We start from the raw sequence: 12,964 nt of genomic DNA on the forward strand, positions 1-12,964 counted from the left end.
GCAGAGAGCACGGGCGCAGTCGGAAGCCCGGCGCGGACCGCGGGGACCGCGGGGACCGCGGGGACGGCAGCCCCGGTTGCCCACAGCGCGCAGCCCGCAGTCGTCCGCCGCCGGGGCTCGGGCCGCCCTGGCTGGGGATGGCGGCGGCGGCCGAGCCCGGGGCCCGAGGCTGGCTTGGCGGCGGCTCCCCGCGCCCTGGCAGCCCGACCTCCAGCCCGGAGCTGGGCGCCGGAAGCCGCTCGAGATCGGGGCCGGGGTCTGGGCCGGGGTCGGGGCCGGAGCGGTCGGGCTCCAGGCCCCCAGGGCCCGCCGCGCCGAGTCACAGCTTCAGGAAGGTGACGCTTACCAAGCCCACCTTCTGCCACCTCTGCTCCGATTTCATCTGGGGGCTTGCCGGCATCCTGTGTGACGGTGAGCGCCCGAGACCCCACCGCGGACCCCACCCCCTGCTCTCTGCTCTTCCAGCAGGGGCCTCCCCGGGACAGAGCCCCTTGCCCTCGGGGCAGGAGCTTGCCAGGCCCAGACCTCCCTGCAGAGGCTATGAAGACCAGCTCCTCGCGGGGTCTGGGGGCGTCAAGCGGCCGCGGCCCCTCCCCAGGACGATGAGGGAAAGAACCGCTCCCTGGGCGTCCTCACCTGGGTTGTAACCTGGTGAGGGAAGAGCGCGGCAGCCGCACAGGGCCGGTGCAGTGACTGGGGAGGAGGCCAGCCAACCCTGGGCAGGTGCAAGGGCCAGCAGCGTGGCCAAGCAGGTCTGGCCTGGGCCACTGGCTCCCCAGGGCTGCTGCTGGTCTGCTCTCTCCTGGGTGTGTGCTGCTGCCCACAGGGCTGCCCGGGTTCAGACTCCCAGGGAGCTGGGCCAGGCCTTGCCACCCCGAGTGTGACGTGCCCCGACAGGGCCCCAGCCCAGCCGCCAAGCGAGCCTGGTCGGGCGGGGAGGCGCTCCATCCTCCCGGCTCCTGGGCGGCTGACACACGCGTCTCAGCAGGGGACGGGACGGGGCGGGGCGCCTCTGCCCTGCCCAGGGAGACAGGCCCGTGGCTCTGGGGACTGAGGGGCCTGGGGCCTGGTGTGCTGAGGAGGCTAGGCTGGGTCTGGGTGGAGGACCTGCCAGGGAAGTAGCCGGTCCCCCTCAGAGGTAGGACCTCCTGCCAGTGGGTGCTAGGTCTGAGGCGTGAAGGAGCTTACGTAAGGGAAATGGGGGTGATGTGCAGACACTCTCCCCAGCTCCGGAGGGTGAGCTGGTGACCTCGGCACGCAGAGAGGCCTGGCAAGGGTGTGGGAGGAAGAGCACCTTCCCCTGCCAGGGAGCACCCAGGATGTGTGAGGGGCAGGGGCTCTCTCTGTAGGCCAGAGGAGGAAGCTGAGCGCCACCTGTCCAGAGCTGCCGCCTTCCGAGGCTGTGCCAGGCGGGCCCTCACCCTGCTGCATGCCTCCCCAGGAGGGAGGGTGCCCCCTTGCTGCCTCTGTGGGCCTTGTGAGCACAGCTCACGCCCTGGAGCCTCTGGGCCATCTACCTCTCTGGGCAGGGCATCCTGGTCCGTCAGACTAGCTCTGGTCTGGGCAGGCACCTCGTGTGTGGGAGGGGTAATTAGGGGTGTATGCAGTTGTGGGGAGCGAGAGAAGGGTGTCCCTGGAGAAGCTGGTCTAGGGGCAGGCAGAGATGCAGGAGCTGGCCAAGTCCCTGCCTGTCTACCCACTGCCAGTAGAGACTGGAAGGAGCTGGGCCTCTGTGAGTCGGGGGTGGGGGTGGGGTGTGGACAGGGCCCGCTCAGGACACGAGAGCACATGGTCATCCCAGATGGCCAGAGCCACCAAGCTGCTCCTCACTCAGCTCTCGGGGGTGGGGCCGAGGACCAGGCTGTTTCCATGCTCTCTCCCTACCCTGATGGCCAGGGCTTAGGCTCAGGAAGGTCTGGGAAGGTGCGAGGGTGGGCCCACTGTGATAAGCTGTCTGCCCTGGCGCGGCCTCCCTCCCGCATGCCAAGCCCTGGAGTCTCTTGATTCCTGGGCAGGACAGGGGCCAACTCACAGGGCTCTCGTTCCCACAGTTTGCAACTTCATGTCCCATGAGAAGTGCCTGAAGCACGTGAAGACCCCCTGCACGAGCGTGGCTCCCAGCCTGGTCCGCGTGCGTATGGAGCTCAGCAGCCGCACCTTTGGGGGGAGGGCGCAGAGGGTCTGGGGGCCCAGCTCCTGTGGTGGGGGCTGGGCTGGGAGTGCCCCCTCGCACTGCATCCCTGTCCCCAGCCCCTCCCAGGGCAGCAGGGGGCCTCCCTTCCCCAGGGCTCTGACCCTGTCTTCTCCCGGGTTCTTGGTACCCAGCAGCCTGTGGCTGGGCTTCCCTCCACCTGTACTCCATCCAGCTGGCCCCAAATGTATCAGCAAGGGGAACAGGCCTGGGGGTGGCCAGCACCTGTGCAGCTGGGTCAGGCCTGGGCCAGGCCAGCTGGGCCTGAGCTGCAGAAGGGGCTGTCTGAGGTCACACCCTGGGGCTGCCCCAGTCAGTCCCGCACAAGGAACGGAGGAGTCGGCATGCCAGGTGGTCCCCAGCAGGATCCCCTGGGAGCATAGAGGGGCCCAGAGGCACACACAGCACCCCGTCAGCAGGGCTCGGGAGGACTGAGGGGCCAGGGCTGGTGATGGCAGCTCCCTGGGCAGAGGAAGGGGGGCCTGGGGACCCAGGCTGAGGCCAAGCTCTGTCCCTCCCAGGTCCCGGTGGCCCACTGCTTCGGCCCCCGGGGGCTCTACAAGCGCAGGTTCTGCTCCGTGTGCCGGAAGGGCCTGGAGGCGCCGGGCCTCCGCTGCGAAGGTACCGCCAGCCTCCCGCTTGGCCCCGCTCCAGGGGCCTGGGCTCTGCGGCCCGGGCGGCCCCGCCCCCATGCGGTGGGGCCGCAGGTCTGGGGTGGGGGGCGGGGAGGTGGGTGCGTGGCATCGCAGGGCCGCCCCCTGCGTGCAGAGGTGGGCTGGGCGGGAGAGACGCAGAGAAGCTGGTTCCCATCCTGCCGCGGGTGGGGGTTGGGGGGTGGTTCGTGTCTCTCATCACGGGCCCCCAAACATTCAGGAAAGTGAGGTCCGGGGAGGGGCAGACCCGGGCCCGAGCAGGGGGCGGGCAGGGTCGGTGGGCAGCGACCAGAGGCCCCCTAACCCTGCCCGCCCCCCAGTGTGTGAGCTGCACGTTCACCCCGACTGTGTGCCCTTCGCCTGCAGCGACTGCCGCCAGTGCCACCAGGACGGGCACCGCGATCACGTGAGTGCGCGGGGCCTGGGGGAGGCCGGGGAGCGCGGCCTGAGGAGCCGCTGACGGCGCTCTCCGTAGGACGCGCACCTCCACCACTGGCGGGAGGGGACCTTGCCGTCCGGCGCGCGTTGCGAGCTCTGTCGGAAGACTTGCGGCTCCTCGGACGTGCCGGCCGGCGTGCGCTGCGAGTGGTGCGGCATCCAGGTGGGCGCGCGGGGCGTGGCCTCTGCGGGGCGGGGCTGGCGCGCGGGGGTCTGGGTCTTGGGCACAGCTCGTCTGGATCGCGCTGCCTTCCGGCCTTTGAGGGTACAGGGTAGACTCAGGTCTCTGGTTGGGGGCACTCGGTGTGGGTCCGCCTGGCCTTCTGCGTCGGAGCCCCGCGCTCGAGCCGCACCCGCTTCCCTGCAGGCCCACTCGGTCTGCTCCGCGGCGCTCGCCCCCGAGTGCACTTTCGGGCGCCTGCGCACCCTGGTCTTGCCCCCCGCCTGCGTGCGCCTCCTGTCCCGAAACTTCAGCAAGATGCACTGCTTTCGGATCCCCGAGAGCGCGGCGCCGGAGCCCGGTGAGTGGGGCGGCGGGGAGGGGTGGCCGGCGCGGGGCCGGGCCCTGACTGAGGCCGGCTGTGACCTTCCCGCAGAGGACGGGGAGGACAGCGCCGACGGCAGCGTCCCCGCTGGCCCGGGCCGAGAGGTGGGGACGCCTGAGTCCGGTAAGTGCCCCTTGGCTGCCCCCGCTCCCACACCCCGAGCCCGACTCCCCCGACCGGCCCTCACTCCACGGACTTGCACGCACTCCCCTGCGGCCCAGGCAAGCAGACTCTGAAGATCTTTGACGGCAGCGATGCGATGCAGCGAAACCACTTCCGTGCAGTCACGGTCCCGCGCCTGGCCCGGAGCCAGGAGGTGCTGGTAAGAGGGCGCCCGGCTGTGGGGGACCGCGGGCACCCACAGGCCTGGCCCCAGCAGGCCTTACCTTTGCTCCCCTCTCACAGGAGGCGGCTCTGCGGGCTTACTACATCTCCGAGGACCCTCAGGGCTTCCAGCTGCAGGCACTCCCCACGCCTGTGCAGCTTGGCGACACCGCGGCCGCGGGAAGGGTCTGGAGCACTGGGCCCGCTGAGGAGGAGGGCGGCAGAGCGGCTCCCGAGGCCTGGGTCCTCCGTGCTCTGCCCCGCACCCAGGAGATCCTGAAGATCTACCCGGCCTGGCTCAAGTGAGACCAGGTCCCAGCAGGGCCGTGGCGGGTAGGGGGGAAGGAGTGCGGGCTTTGCCTCCGCAGCTCCTGAGCGTGTCCCCTGCAGGGTGGGTGTGGCCTACGTGTCCATCCGTGTGACCCCGCAGAGCACTGCCCGCAGCGTGGTGCTGGAGGTCCTCCCGCTGCTCGGACGGCAGGTGTGTGCCCGCCCCGCCCCACCCATGTGCCCTCCCTGCCAAAGTCTTGGGGTGGCAGGGTCCCATCCAGGCCTGATACCCTGAAATGTACCCCCGCAGGCCGAGGGGGCCGAGGGCTTCCAGCTGGTGGAGGTGCTCATGGGCAGCAGACAAGGTGAGGGGGGAGCCTGTAGCCCACGCCCTGACCGCGTCTGCCCAGGGGCTCCAGGACACCTGGGTGTCTGGGGCTAACGGTGGCATCTCAACCCCGCAGTCCAGCGCACGGTGCTGGCAGACGAGGAGCCCTTGCTTGACCGGCTTCGTGAGATCCGGCAGGTCAGTGGGTGCGGCCACTGGCTCCTGGGGAGCCGCTAGCCTTGGGGCATGGCCTGTCCCTTGTAGAGGGGGAGCCTGCCCTGAGGACACCAAGTCCGCGCTGGCCGGCAGCTGGCCATCCTGGCCCACAGTGCCTCCCCTCCCGACGTCCCCGTGTGTCCCTCCTCTCCTGTCCTCCCCTGTTCTGGGGGCTCTTGGCCCAGGACGTCTCCCCTTTGGCCCCTGTGGGAGAAGTGGGGGGTGTCCCTGGTGCTCCGCTCAGCGTCCCCTCCCTGCAGACGTCCCTGCGGCAGATGAGCCAGACGCGGTTCTACGTGGCTGAGAGCAGAGTGCCGGCCCCGCGCGTCTCTCTGTTTGTGGGCGGTCTGCCGCCAGGCCTGTCCCCCCAGGAGTACCGCAGGTTGCTGGATGAGGCCGTTACCAGCAAAGGTGCGCCTGCCTGGACTGTCTCCCTGGGGGCAGGCCAGGAGCCCTGAGGGGGGCCCTCCTGCTCCCCGCTCCCCCAGTCACGTGCCAGAATGGTTCCTGACAAGAGGATCTCTGTCCTCACGTCTGAGGCCCAGGGCCTGTTACTTCCTCTGGAGGGTTTCTGAGCCTCCTGATCTGGGCCCTGGGGCTGCCCGGTGCCTGAAGTAGGCGGCACTTCGGGGAGAGAGAGCTTCTCTCTGGTCTGGGAGGCTGGGTGGCCGCAGGCCCTGGGGGCGGGTCTCCGGCGTCCAGTCACAGTCCCCCCATCTTTGCAGCTGCCCTGGTGACCGTGAGCCACGTGTATTCCGCCCAAGGTGAGCCACCGCGGATGCAGACCGAGGCCAGGTCTGGTCAAAGGTCACCCCCAGAGCAGGCGGGGCAGACCCGCCCTCTGGCTGCACCTCGTTGGGGGCCCCGGGGTAGGGGAACCTTGGTGTTTGTTTCCTGGCTCCCAGCTGTGAGGCTTTTGCTAAAACGTGACTGAGGTGCGGAGAACATTCTCGCCACAGCCTGTCTTGCTCGGGTTCCAGCGTTTATCCTGGGAAACTTTAGATCTCCCCAGCAGGACAGTGTCGTGGGGCATGTTTCCCCCCCTGGGGGCCAACAGCAGCTCCCAGCACCCTCCATGGCTCCGTGGGCCCTGAGGTGTGTCTGCCCCACCCCACCTCCAGTAGCCTTGCTCCGTCCACCCAGCATCTCCCGTCTCTGAGCCTAGCCATCCTTGAAGGCCTCCCCCAGGGGAAGCAGTCATGTGTGCCTTGGGACAGGCTGGCCCAAAGTAGGCGTGGTCAGAACTGGGGTCACTCCCCCGCAGCTGGGGCCCTGGCCCAAGACACTGTGGGGGCCGGGACCTTCAGACAGGCACCCGAGCTCACCGCCCACCCGCCACAGGTGCCGTGGTGCTGGACGTGGCATGCTTTGCAGAGGCCGAGCGGCTGTACATGCTGATCAGGGACACAGCTGTGCGTGGCCGGCCACTGACTGCCCTGGTGCTCCCGGAGGTGCTGGTGAGTGGCGCCAAGGCGGGCCTGGGGGTGTGGCTCCCATGTGGTTTGTCTTTATCTTGGGCCGTTGGAGCAAAGTCCAAATGTCTGCTGCAAGGCCAGCTCACTCCTCTGGAGGGGCTGAGGTCTGACCTGACCCCGGCTGGCCGGCCCTGCAGGGCGCATATTCTCAGGCTGTCACGTGTGTGACTGAGCGGGCAGCCCTGGTGCGGTCGTGGGCCCTGGCCCCGCTCGCCCTGCCCTGGAGGCCCCCGGACCCTGCTCAAACCCTGGGCCTCCTCAGTAGGTGGTGCTGTCCTGAAGTCCCAGCAGGGCCCCGGACCCTGCCCTCTGCCCTGTGCCCTGGTCCACCTCTGGTCCTCAGCCCTGCTGGCTGCCAGGGGCACCTCCCATCACCAAGGGTGTCTGTGGCCCCCGACCTAGCTCAGGTCAGGCAGAATTACAGCACAAAGAGTTCAGGCTGTGGCTGGGGGGCCACACCTTTTGGTCTCTGCTGCCCTGGCCAACCGTCCAGACAAGGGCGTGGAGATCGCAGGCCCTCCTGGGGATCCTCCGCCTGCACTGTGGCCAGAGACAGGTGGGTCCTGCTGGCCCTCTCCCCTGGCAGCTGCCTGCCCCGGCGAGCAGGTGAGTGCTGCCCGCAGGCCGCCCTGTCCAGGGGCTCACACGTGCTCTCAGTGCACCCACAGCCTCGAGCCACGGCAGAGCCGAGTGCCCTCACTGCCCACGGTGTCTGTGCTTGTCTGTCCCTCGTCACCCAGCAGCCCCTGTGGCGGGGGCCCCAGCCCCCCACCCGCACCGTGTGGAGACCCCAGGCCCCCTCCCCCACCGTGTGGAGACCCCAGCCCCCCTCCCCCACCGTGTGGAGACCCCAGCCCCCCTCCCCCACCGTGTGGAGACCCCCAGCCCCCCTCCCACACCGTGTGGAGACCCCCAGCCCCCCTCCCCACCGTGTGGAGACCCCAGCCCCCCTCCCCCACCGTGTGGAGACCTCAGCCCCCCTCCCCCACCGTGTGGAGACCCCAGGCCCCCACCCCCACCGTGTGGAGACCCCCAGCCCCCCTCCCCCACCGTGTGGAGACCCCAGGCCCCCTCCCCCACCTTGTGGAGACCTCAGCCCCCCTCCCCCACCGTGTGGAGACCCCAGCCCCCCTCACCCACCGTGTGGAGACCCCAGCCCCCCTCCCCCACTGTGTGGAGCCCCTAGTCTCCCACTCTCACCAGCTGGGGACCCGTGCTCTCAAGTGCTGTTTCTGCCGTGTGTGGGGAGGGCCTTCACCTGTCGCTGGGGTGAGGTGTGGGGTGGCCCTTTGTGCCCATGTGCCCCTCCTGACTGCCGGGTGGGTCCTGGTGGGCTTCCTGCCTGGACTCATGGGCCTGTGGGCCAGGCGGGGGTGGGGCCTGAAGACACATCATGGCAGGGGGCGCCATGGCCATCGGTTCAGGGCTCCAGGCACCTTCCCTGCCCGTTGGCCAGTGGTCTGTGGGTGTTCTCTCTACTGCCGGGGGTGGCCGCATGGCCTCCCTCCCAAGGAAGGCTGGCCCCAGACAGGCGTGGGGGGTGGGCTGTGGGTTGGGGGAGGCCCGGCTTCCCCCAGGGGCCGTCCCGCAGCCCCTGACACAGCCCGCATCTGTCAGCACACGAAGCTGGCCCCAGACTGCCGCCCCCTGCTCGTGTTTGTGAACCCCAGGAGTGGAGGACTCAAGGGCCGCGACCTGCTCTGCAGTTTCCGGAAGCTGCTTAACCCCCACCAGGTCTTTGAGCTGACCAACGGGGGGCCGCTGCCTGGGTGAGCACACCTGGAGGCGCGGGGCAGGACCCTCGTGGGCACCCCCCTGCCCCGGGGTGGCCGCGCCCCACTGGTCTGTGGCGGTGGCGGGCATGCCCTGTCTCCCTGCCGCCAGGTTCCACGTGTTCTCCCGAGTGCCCTGCTTCCGGGTGCTGGTGTGCGGCGGGGACGGCACTGTGGGCTGGGTACTCGCCGCCCTGGAGGACCTGCGGCACCACCTGGCCTGCCCGGAGCCTGCTGTAGCCATCCTGCCCCTGGGCACAGGTGGGGTCGCCGGCCTGCCGGGGGAGGGGGGCCCGGCGCGCGGGGCCGGTGTGGAGGCAGCCTGTCCTGTGGTTCCCAGGGAACGACCTGGGCCGGGTCCTGCGCTGGGGCGCGGGCTACAGCGGGGAGGACCCGTTCTCCGTGCTGCTGTCAGTGGACGAGGCGGATGCCGTGCTCGTGGACCGCTGGACCATCCTGCTGGACGCTCACGAGTCTGCCTGTGGGGAGGACAGCGAGGCAGACGCAGAGCCCCCCAAGGTACTGGCATGCCCCAGGCGAGGGCGCGGTGCCCTGTGGGAGGCAGTCTGTCCTCATCCGGGCCACGCCCCAGTGTCGCTGCGAGTGCGGTTCCCAGGATGGGCAGCTGAGAGCAGGGTCATGGGTGCTGGACTTGCGGGAAGCTGGGAGCCCCTGGGGGTCGACAGGGGCCAAGGGAGACACGTCCTGGCCTCAGATCGTGCAGATGAGTAACTACTGTGGGATCGGCATCGACGCAGAGCTGAGCCTGGACTTCCACCAGGCGCGGGAGGAGGAGCCCGGCAAGTTCACAAGCAGGTTAGTGCAAGGGCAGCGCGGGCTGCCCGGAACTTCCTGGGGGCTCAGCAGCTATGACCGGGGGCTGGGGCCCCTTGTGACGCTGAGTCCCCTGCCAGGTTCCACAACAAGGGCGTGTATGTGCGGGTCGGGCTGCAGAAGATCAGCCACTCCCGCAGCCTGCACAGGGCCCTGCGGCTCCAGGTGGAGCAGCAGGAGGTGGAGCTGCCCAGCATCGAGGGGCTCATCTTCATCAACATCCCCAGGTGCCCACGCGGCCCCTGCCCTCCTGCCCAACCTCCTTCTGACCTGCATGCCCCCCACACATAGGGCTCCCAGGCTCTGGCCCCCGCCCTCCTGTCCAGCCTCCCTCTGACCTCTGTGCCCCTCCCTCTCGTGCAGCTGGGGCTCAGGGGCCGACCTGTGGGGTTCCGACAGCGACTCGAGGTTCGAGAAGCCGCGCATGGACGACGGGCTGCTGGAGGTGGTGGGGGTGACGGGCGTTGTGCACATGGTGAGTGTGGGGTTGAGACCGGGTCCCGGGGTGTGCACACAGGGAGCGTGGGGACCGGGAGACCGGGGCCTGGGGTGTGCACACAGGGAGCATGGGGACTGGAGACAGGGTCCCGGGGTGTGTACACGGGGAGCATGGGGGCGTGGAGACAGTGGCCCGGGGTGTGCACCCTGGGAGCGTAGGGACCGGGAGACCGGGCTCGGGAGGTGCACATGGGGAGTGTGGGGATGGGGAGACCGGGGCCCGGGAGGTGCACACGGGGAGTGTGGGGACTGGAAACAGGGGCCCGGGCTGCGCACACGGGGAGCGTGGGGGCTGGAGACCAGGCCCTCGGTGCCGCCTGCGGCCCGCTGAGCCTGGTCCCCCTCCACCAGGGCCAGGTCCAGAGCGGCCTGCGCTCGGGCATCCGCATTGCCCAGGGGTCCTACTTCCGCGTCACTCTCCTCAAGGCCACGCCCGTGCAGGTGGATGGTGAACCCTGGGTCCAGGCTCCCGGGCACCTGATCATCTCAGCTGCGGGCCCTAAGGTACATCAGGGTGGGTTGGGAACAGGGCTTGTGGCTGGTGGGCAGTCCAGCCATGGCTGGTTCTTCTCTGACCCTGAGAGGTCACGGGGCCGGATAAGGCAGCCAGCCCTTAGCCACCACTCTGTCCCCTTCTGTGAAACTGGCTGAGACGGTGGTGGCAGCTCTGGGACCTGTGGCCAGGTGGCCTGGGTTGTGACAGCCCCTGTGTGCCCTGGGACAGGTCCACATGCTCAGGAAGGCGAAGCAGAAGCCCAGGAAGGCGGGGCCCGCCAAGGATGCACGAGCAGATGGGGCGCCGGCCCCTGAGGGGGACCCCAAGTAGAGGTGTGTCCTGGAGCAGTGGTCAGCGGCGGACAAATGTGCCCACAGCCCTAGCCTCTGGCCTTCCTGTCTCTTCCCCATGCCACGTGGAGACTGCTGGGTGGGTGGTGCGGGGCTCCCTGGGGCCCAAGTCGCTGTCTTGGAGGACACGCACCCCCTGGGGCCCCTCTGCCACCTCTGGGCCCCTGAGCTGGGCAGCACCAGACCTCAGCAGTGACCCGAGACACCCCTGCAGGGCAGCTGGCTCTCTGGGCCTTGGGGGTGCCCAGCGCAGTCACGGGACACCCCAGCCACTGGCTTCCCTGGCCACGTGGTGTCTGGCTGGCCCAGTCTGGAGTTCTGCGGGGACCCTGGCATGACTGGGCTGGGAGAGGCAGGCCCTGAGGAAGCTGGGTGGGCCAGGCCCCCAGGAGGTGTGTGGTGCCTGGGAGGCAACAGGAGCTGGCCTGGCCGGGACCCCTGAGGAAGTGAGGCGAGTGTGCGGCGGGAGAGTTTTAATCGGCTGGGGAAAGCGCCTCGCCCCCTACGTGTTAGCAGTCAGCACGCGGGTTTTGTGTCCACCGAGCAGACTCATCTCTGTGCTTCTCCACATGGAGACAGGGGACGCAGATGGGCTGCCAGGCGGGTCACTCAGAGCCCCAGAGTTCAGCGGCTCCGAGCCCTGTCTCGGCCCTGGAGGAGCCTGGCCCAGCTGCCTGGGGACCCCGAGGCTGTGAAGGAGGGTCTGGAGGCCCCTCTTCTGACTGTTCGGTCCCTCTGCCTTGGCACTGGCTCTGCCAGGCCTTCACCCTGGGTGGCAGCCTTGCCCTGACACTGGCCTCAACCTCAGACACGGCCCCGCCCAGCCCTATACCCGCCAAGCTCATGCCAAAGCTACCCGGACACGGGCACCACGAGGATCTGCGGGCCTCCAGTGCCCGGCGTGCGTCCCTCAGGCCTGCGTCCGGGGGTGGAATCAGCTTTTGCTTTGCAGCCGCACCGACTGATGGGAACTGTCACTGTCGTTCGGGTGGACGAGTGCTCTGCGTGTAAACGAGTCTGAGTCTGTGTGAGCTCTGCACCCATTCGTGTGTAATCTACCCCTTGAAGGTGACTGTAATTTATATTTTGGACAAATAGAGTCTGGGCATCCAGCCCTGCTGCTGTCTGTCTCCTGCGTCGCTGTGCCCGGGGCGAGTCGTGGGGGTGCCCTGGCAGCCTGCTGGGGCCTTTGCACTGGGGTGTGGACTGAGTCCTGGGAGGGCCTGGGCCCGCTGCCCCAGGGCCCCCGCCTCCTGCCAGCCCTCTGGGGCTCATCTCTGCTGGCTCGAGCAGACAACAGGCACAAGCAACACAGTGAAGCTGCCGTGAGACTCTTCTCTGCAAAGTGGAAGTAATCCGAGGGTCCGAGGCAGAACATGAATCTTCACGAGGCCCTCGAGGCGGGGCGGGGTGGGGCGGCGCTAGCAGGGGGCAGGGAGCAGTGGGGACTGGGCCTCGTCTGCGGCCCCAGGTGCCGGCCGCGCCAGCACGGGCCCCACCAGGCCCCGCAGGGCCCTCAGGCCGGCCAGCGCCAGGCGCACCAGGAGCCGCAGCAGCAGGAAGGCGAAGGGCACCGCGATCTGCATGGCGTGGAAGATGGCCGTGCTGAAGCTGCTCAGCACGCAGGTGCAGGCGAAGGCCAGCAGGCTGGCGCAGGGGTACAGGGCGAGCTTGGCGAACATGAACGCGTGCTCGCGGCCCCCAAAGCGTGCCGAGGGCTGCAGCGTCTCCCCCTCCTGCAGCAGCGCCGTGGTCCAGATGGCGAACTGGAAGATGCTGGCCAGGAAGATGATGGCGCAGCTGATGCGCACGCTCTCCAGCTCATCGCGGGGCTGCTTTGTGAAGGCCGACGTCTGCTGGTAGGCCAGGGGCAGGCCGCCCACGAAGGCCAGCGAGAGTGTGTTGAGCAACCCCATGGGCTGCGTGGCCCTGCGGATGTGCAGGAACAGTGAGTGGTGGGCGAACCAGAGCAGGCCCACCGTGGCGAAGGAGCCGAAGTAGGCCAGGAAGTGCGGTCCAGACTCGCCCAGCGCGGCCACCAGGCTACCCTGGAACTTCTCCTTCACGTCCTTGGCGTCCGGGACGTTGTCCTCGCTGAGGGGAGAGACACACCAATCTGTGGGCACCCCGCCTCCGGCATCCAGTCAGCGCGGCCGCCCCCGCACACTCGAACTTTAGAGGAATGAACAGCACGTGCGGAGCTTCTGCGGATCTGTGTTGACACACGCAGTGCTGTTCACCTGAAGTTCAAGTTCAGCCGCAGCCTTTGTTGTCTAGGCTGACCGCAGCCCTGCCCACCAGGCCCCAAGCCCGCAGCCCCTCTGGCATGCAAGGGTGGTGCTGTGAGGTCTCCACCCCCCTGCAGGGACCCATCCGTGGGGCGTGGCCCCGCAGGCCTTAGGGGCTTTGCCCGGGCCCAACTTGACTATAAGAAGAGTCAGGCACACAGGAGGTCGTGGACAACAGCCACAGCCTGGACAAACCCAGCGGCCACATGCACGCTGGTGTGGGTGGGGGCAGGAGACAGAGCCTGGGGGCTCCCGGGGACCCCCGTCTGGGTTCTCAGGCTGTGCC

The 12,964-nt window shown here is 68.9% G+C and overlaps 2 protein-coding genes across 14 annotated transcripts in view; one reads left to right on the forward strand and one right to left on the reverse strand.

The window, feature by feature from the left end:
- Window positions 1-11,502, forward strand: DGKQ (diacylglycerol kinase theta). Of its 3 annotated transcripts, none has more exons than XM_024993212.2 (23): window positions 1-411; window positions 2,052-2,131; window positions 2,713-2,812; window positions 3,165-3,250; window positions 3,320-3,445; window positions 3,650-3,803; window positions 3,879-3,950; window positions 4,049-4,149; window positions 4,233-4,453; window positions 4,542-4,632; window positions 4,732-4,786; window positions 4,886-4,947; window positions 5,226-5,376; window positions 5,691-5,729; window positions 6,307-6,422; window positions 8,058-8,209; window positions 8,325-8,473; window positions 8,553-8,731; window positions 8,928-9,028; window positions 9,127-9,273; window positions 9,410-9,521; window positions 9,896-10,048; window positions 10,269-11,502. In XM_024993212.2, the coding sequence occupies exons 1-23, from the start codon at window positions 138-140 to the stop codon at window positions 10,368-10,370; spliced, it is 2,823 nt and encodes a 940-aa protein (XP_024848980.1). In that variant the 5' UTR covers window positions 1-137; the 3' UTR covers window positions 10,371-11,502. The 3 variants fall into 3 exon arrangements, with proteins under 3 accessions (XP_024848980.1, XP_024848981.1, NP_001193234.2); NM_001206305.2 differs by having other exon boundaries at window positions 138-411; window positions 3,650-3,825; window positions 3,895-3,950; window positions 10,269-10,912; XM_024993213.2 differs by lacking the exon at window positions 9,127-9,273.
- TMEM175 (transmembrane protein 175) overlaps window positions 10,849-12,964 on the reverse strand; it is a 21,249-nt gene continuing 19,133 nt past the window's right edge. For 9 of the 11 annotated variants that reach the window (XM_059887468.1, NM_001075613.2, XM_059887467.1 and 6 more), the window contains 1 exon segment: window positions 10,849-12,484. In XM_059887468.1, coding sequence (XP_059743451.1) covers window positions 11,812-12,484 — 673 coding nt within the window. In that variant the 3' untranslated portion in view covers window positions 10,849-11,811. 11 annotated transcript variants of the gene reach the window in all.

The sequence above is a fragment of the Bos taurus genome, chromosome 6 (assembly GCF_002263795.3).
Source record: "Bos taurus isolate L1 Dominette 01449 registration number 42190680 breed Hereford chromosome 6, ARS-UCD2.0, whole genome shotgun sequence".
NCBI classification, from domain to species: domain Eukaryota; kingdom Metazoa; phylum Chordata; class Mammalia; order Artiodactyla; family Bovidae; genus Bos; species Bos taurus.

Coding starts and splice junctions, on each gene's coding strand:
- DGKQ (NM_001206305.2), top strand. CDS start 138: ATGGCGGCGGCGGCCGAGCCCGGGGCCCGAGGCTGGCTTGGCGGCGGC. Junction 4,150..4,232: donor CCCGGAGCCAGGAGGTGCTG/GTAAGAGGGCGC, acceptor CCCCTCTCACAG/GAGGCGGCTCTGCGGGCTTA. Junction 9,522..9,895: donor TGACGGGCGTTGTGCACATG/GTGAGTGTGGGG, acceptor CCCCTCCACCAG/GGCCAGGTCCAGAGCGGCCT.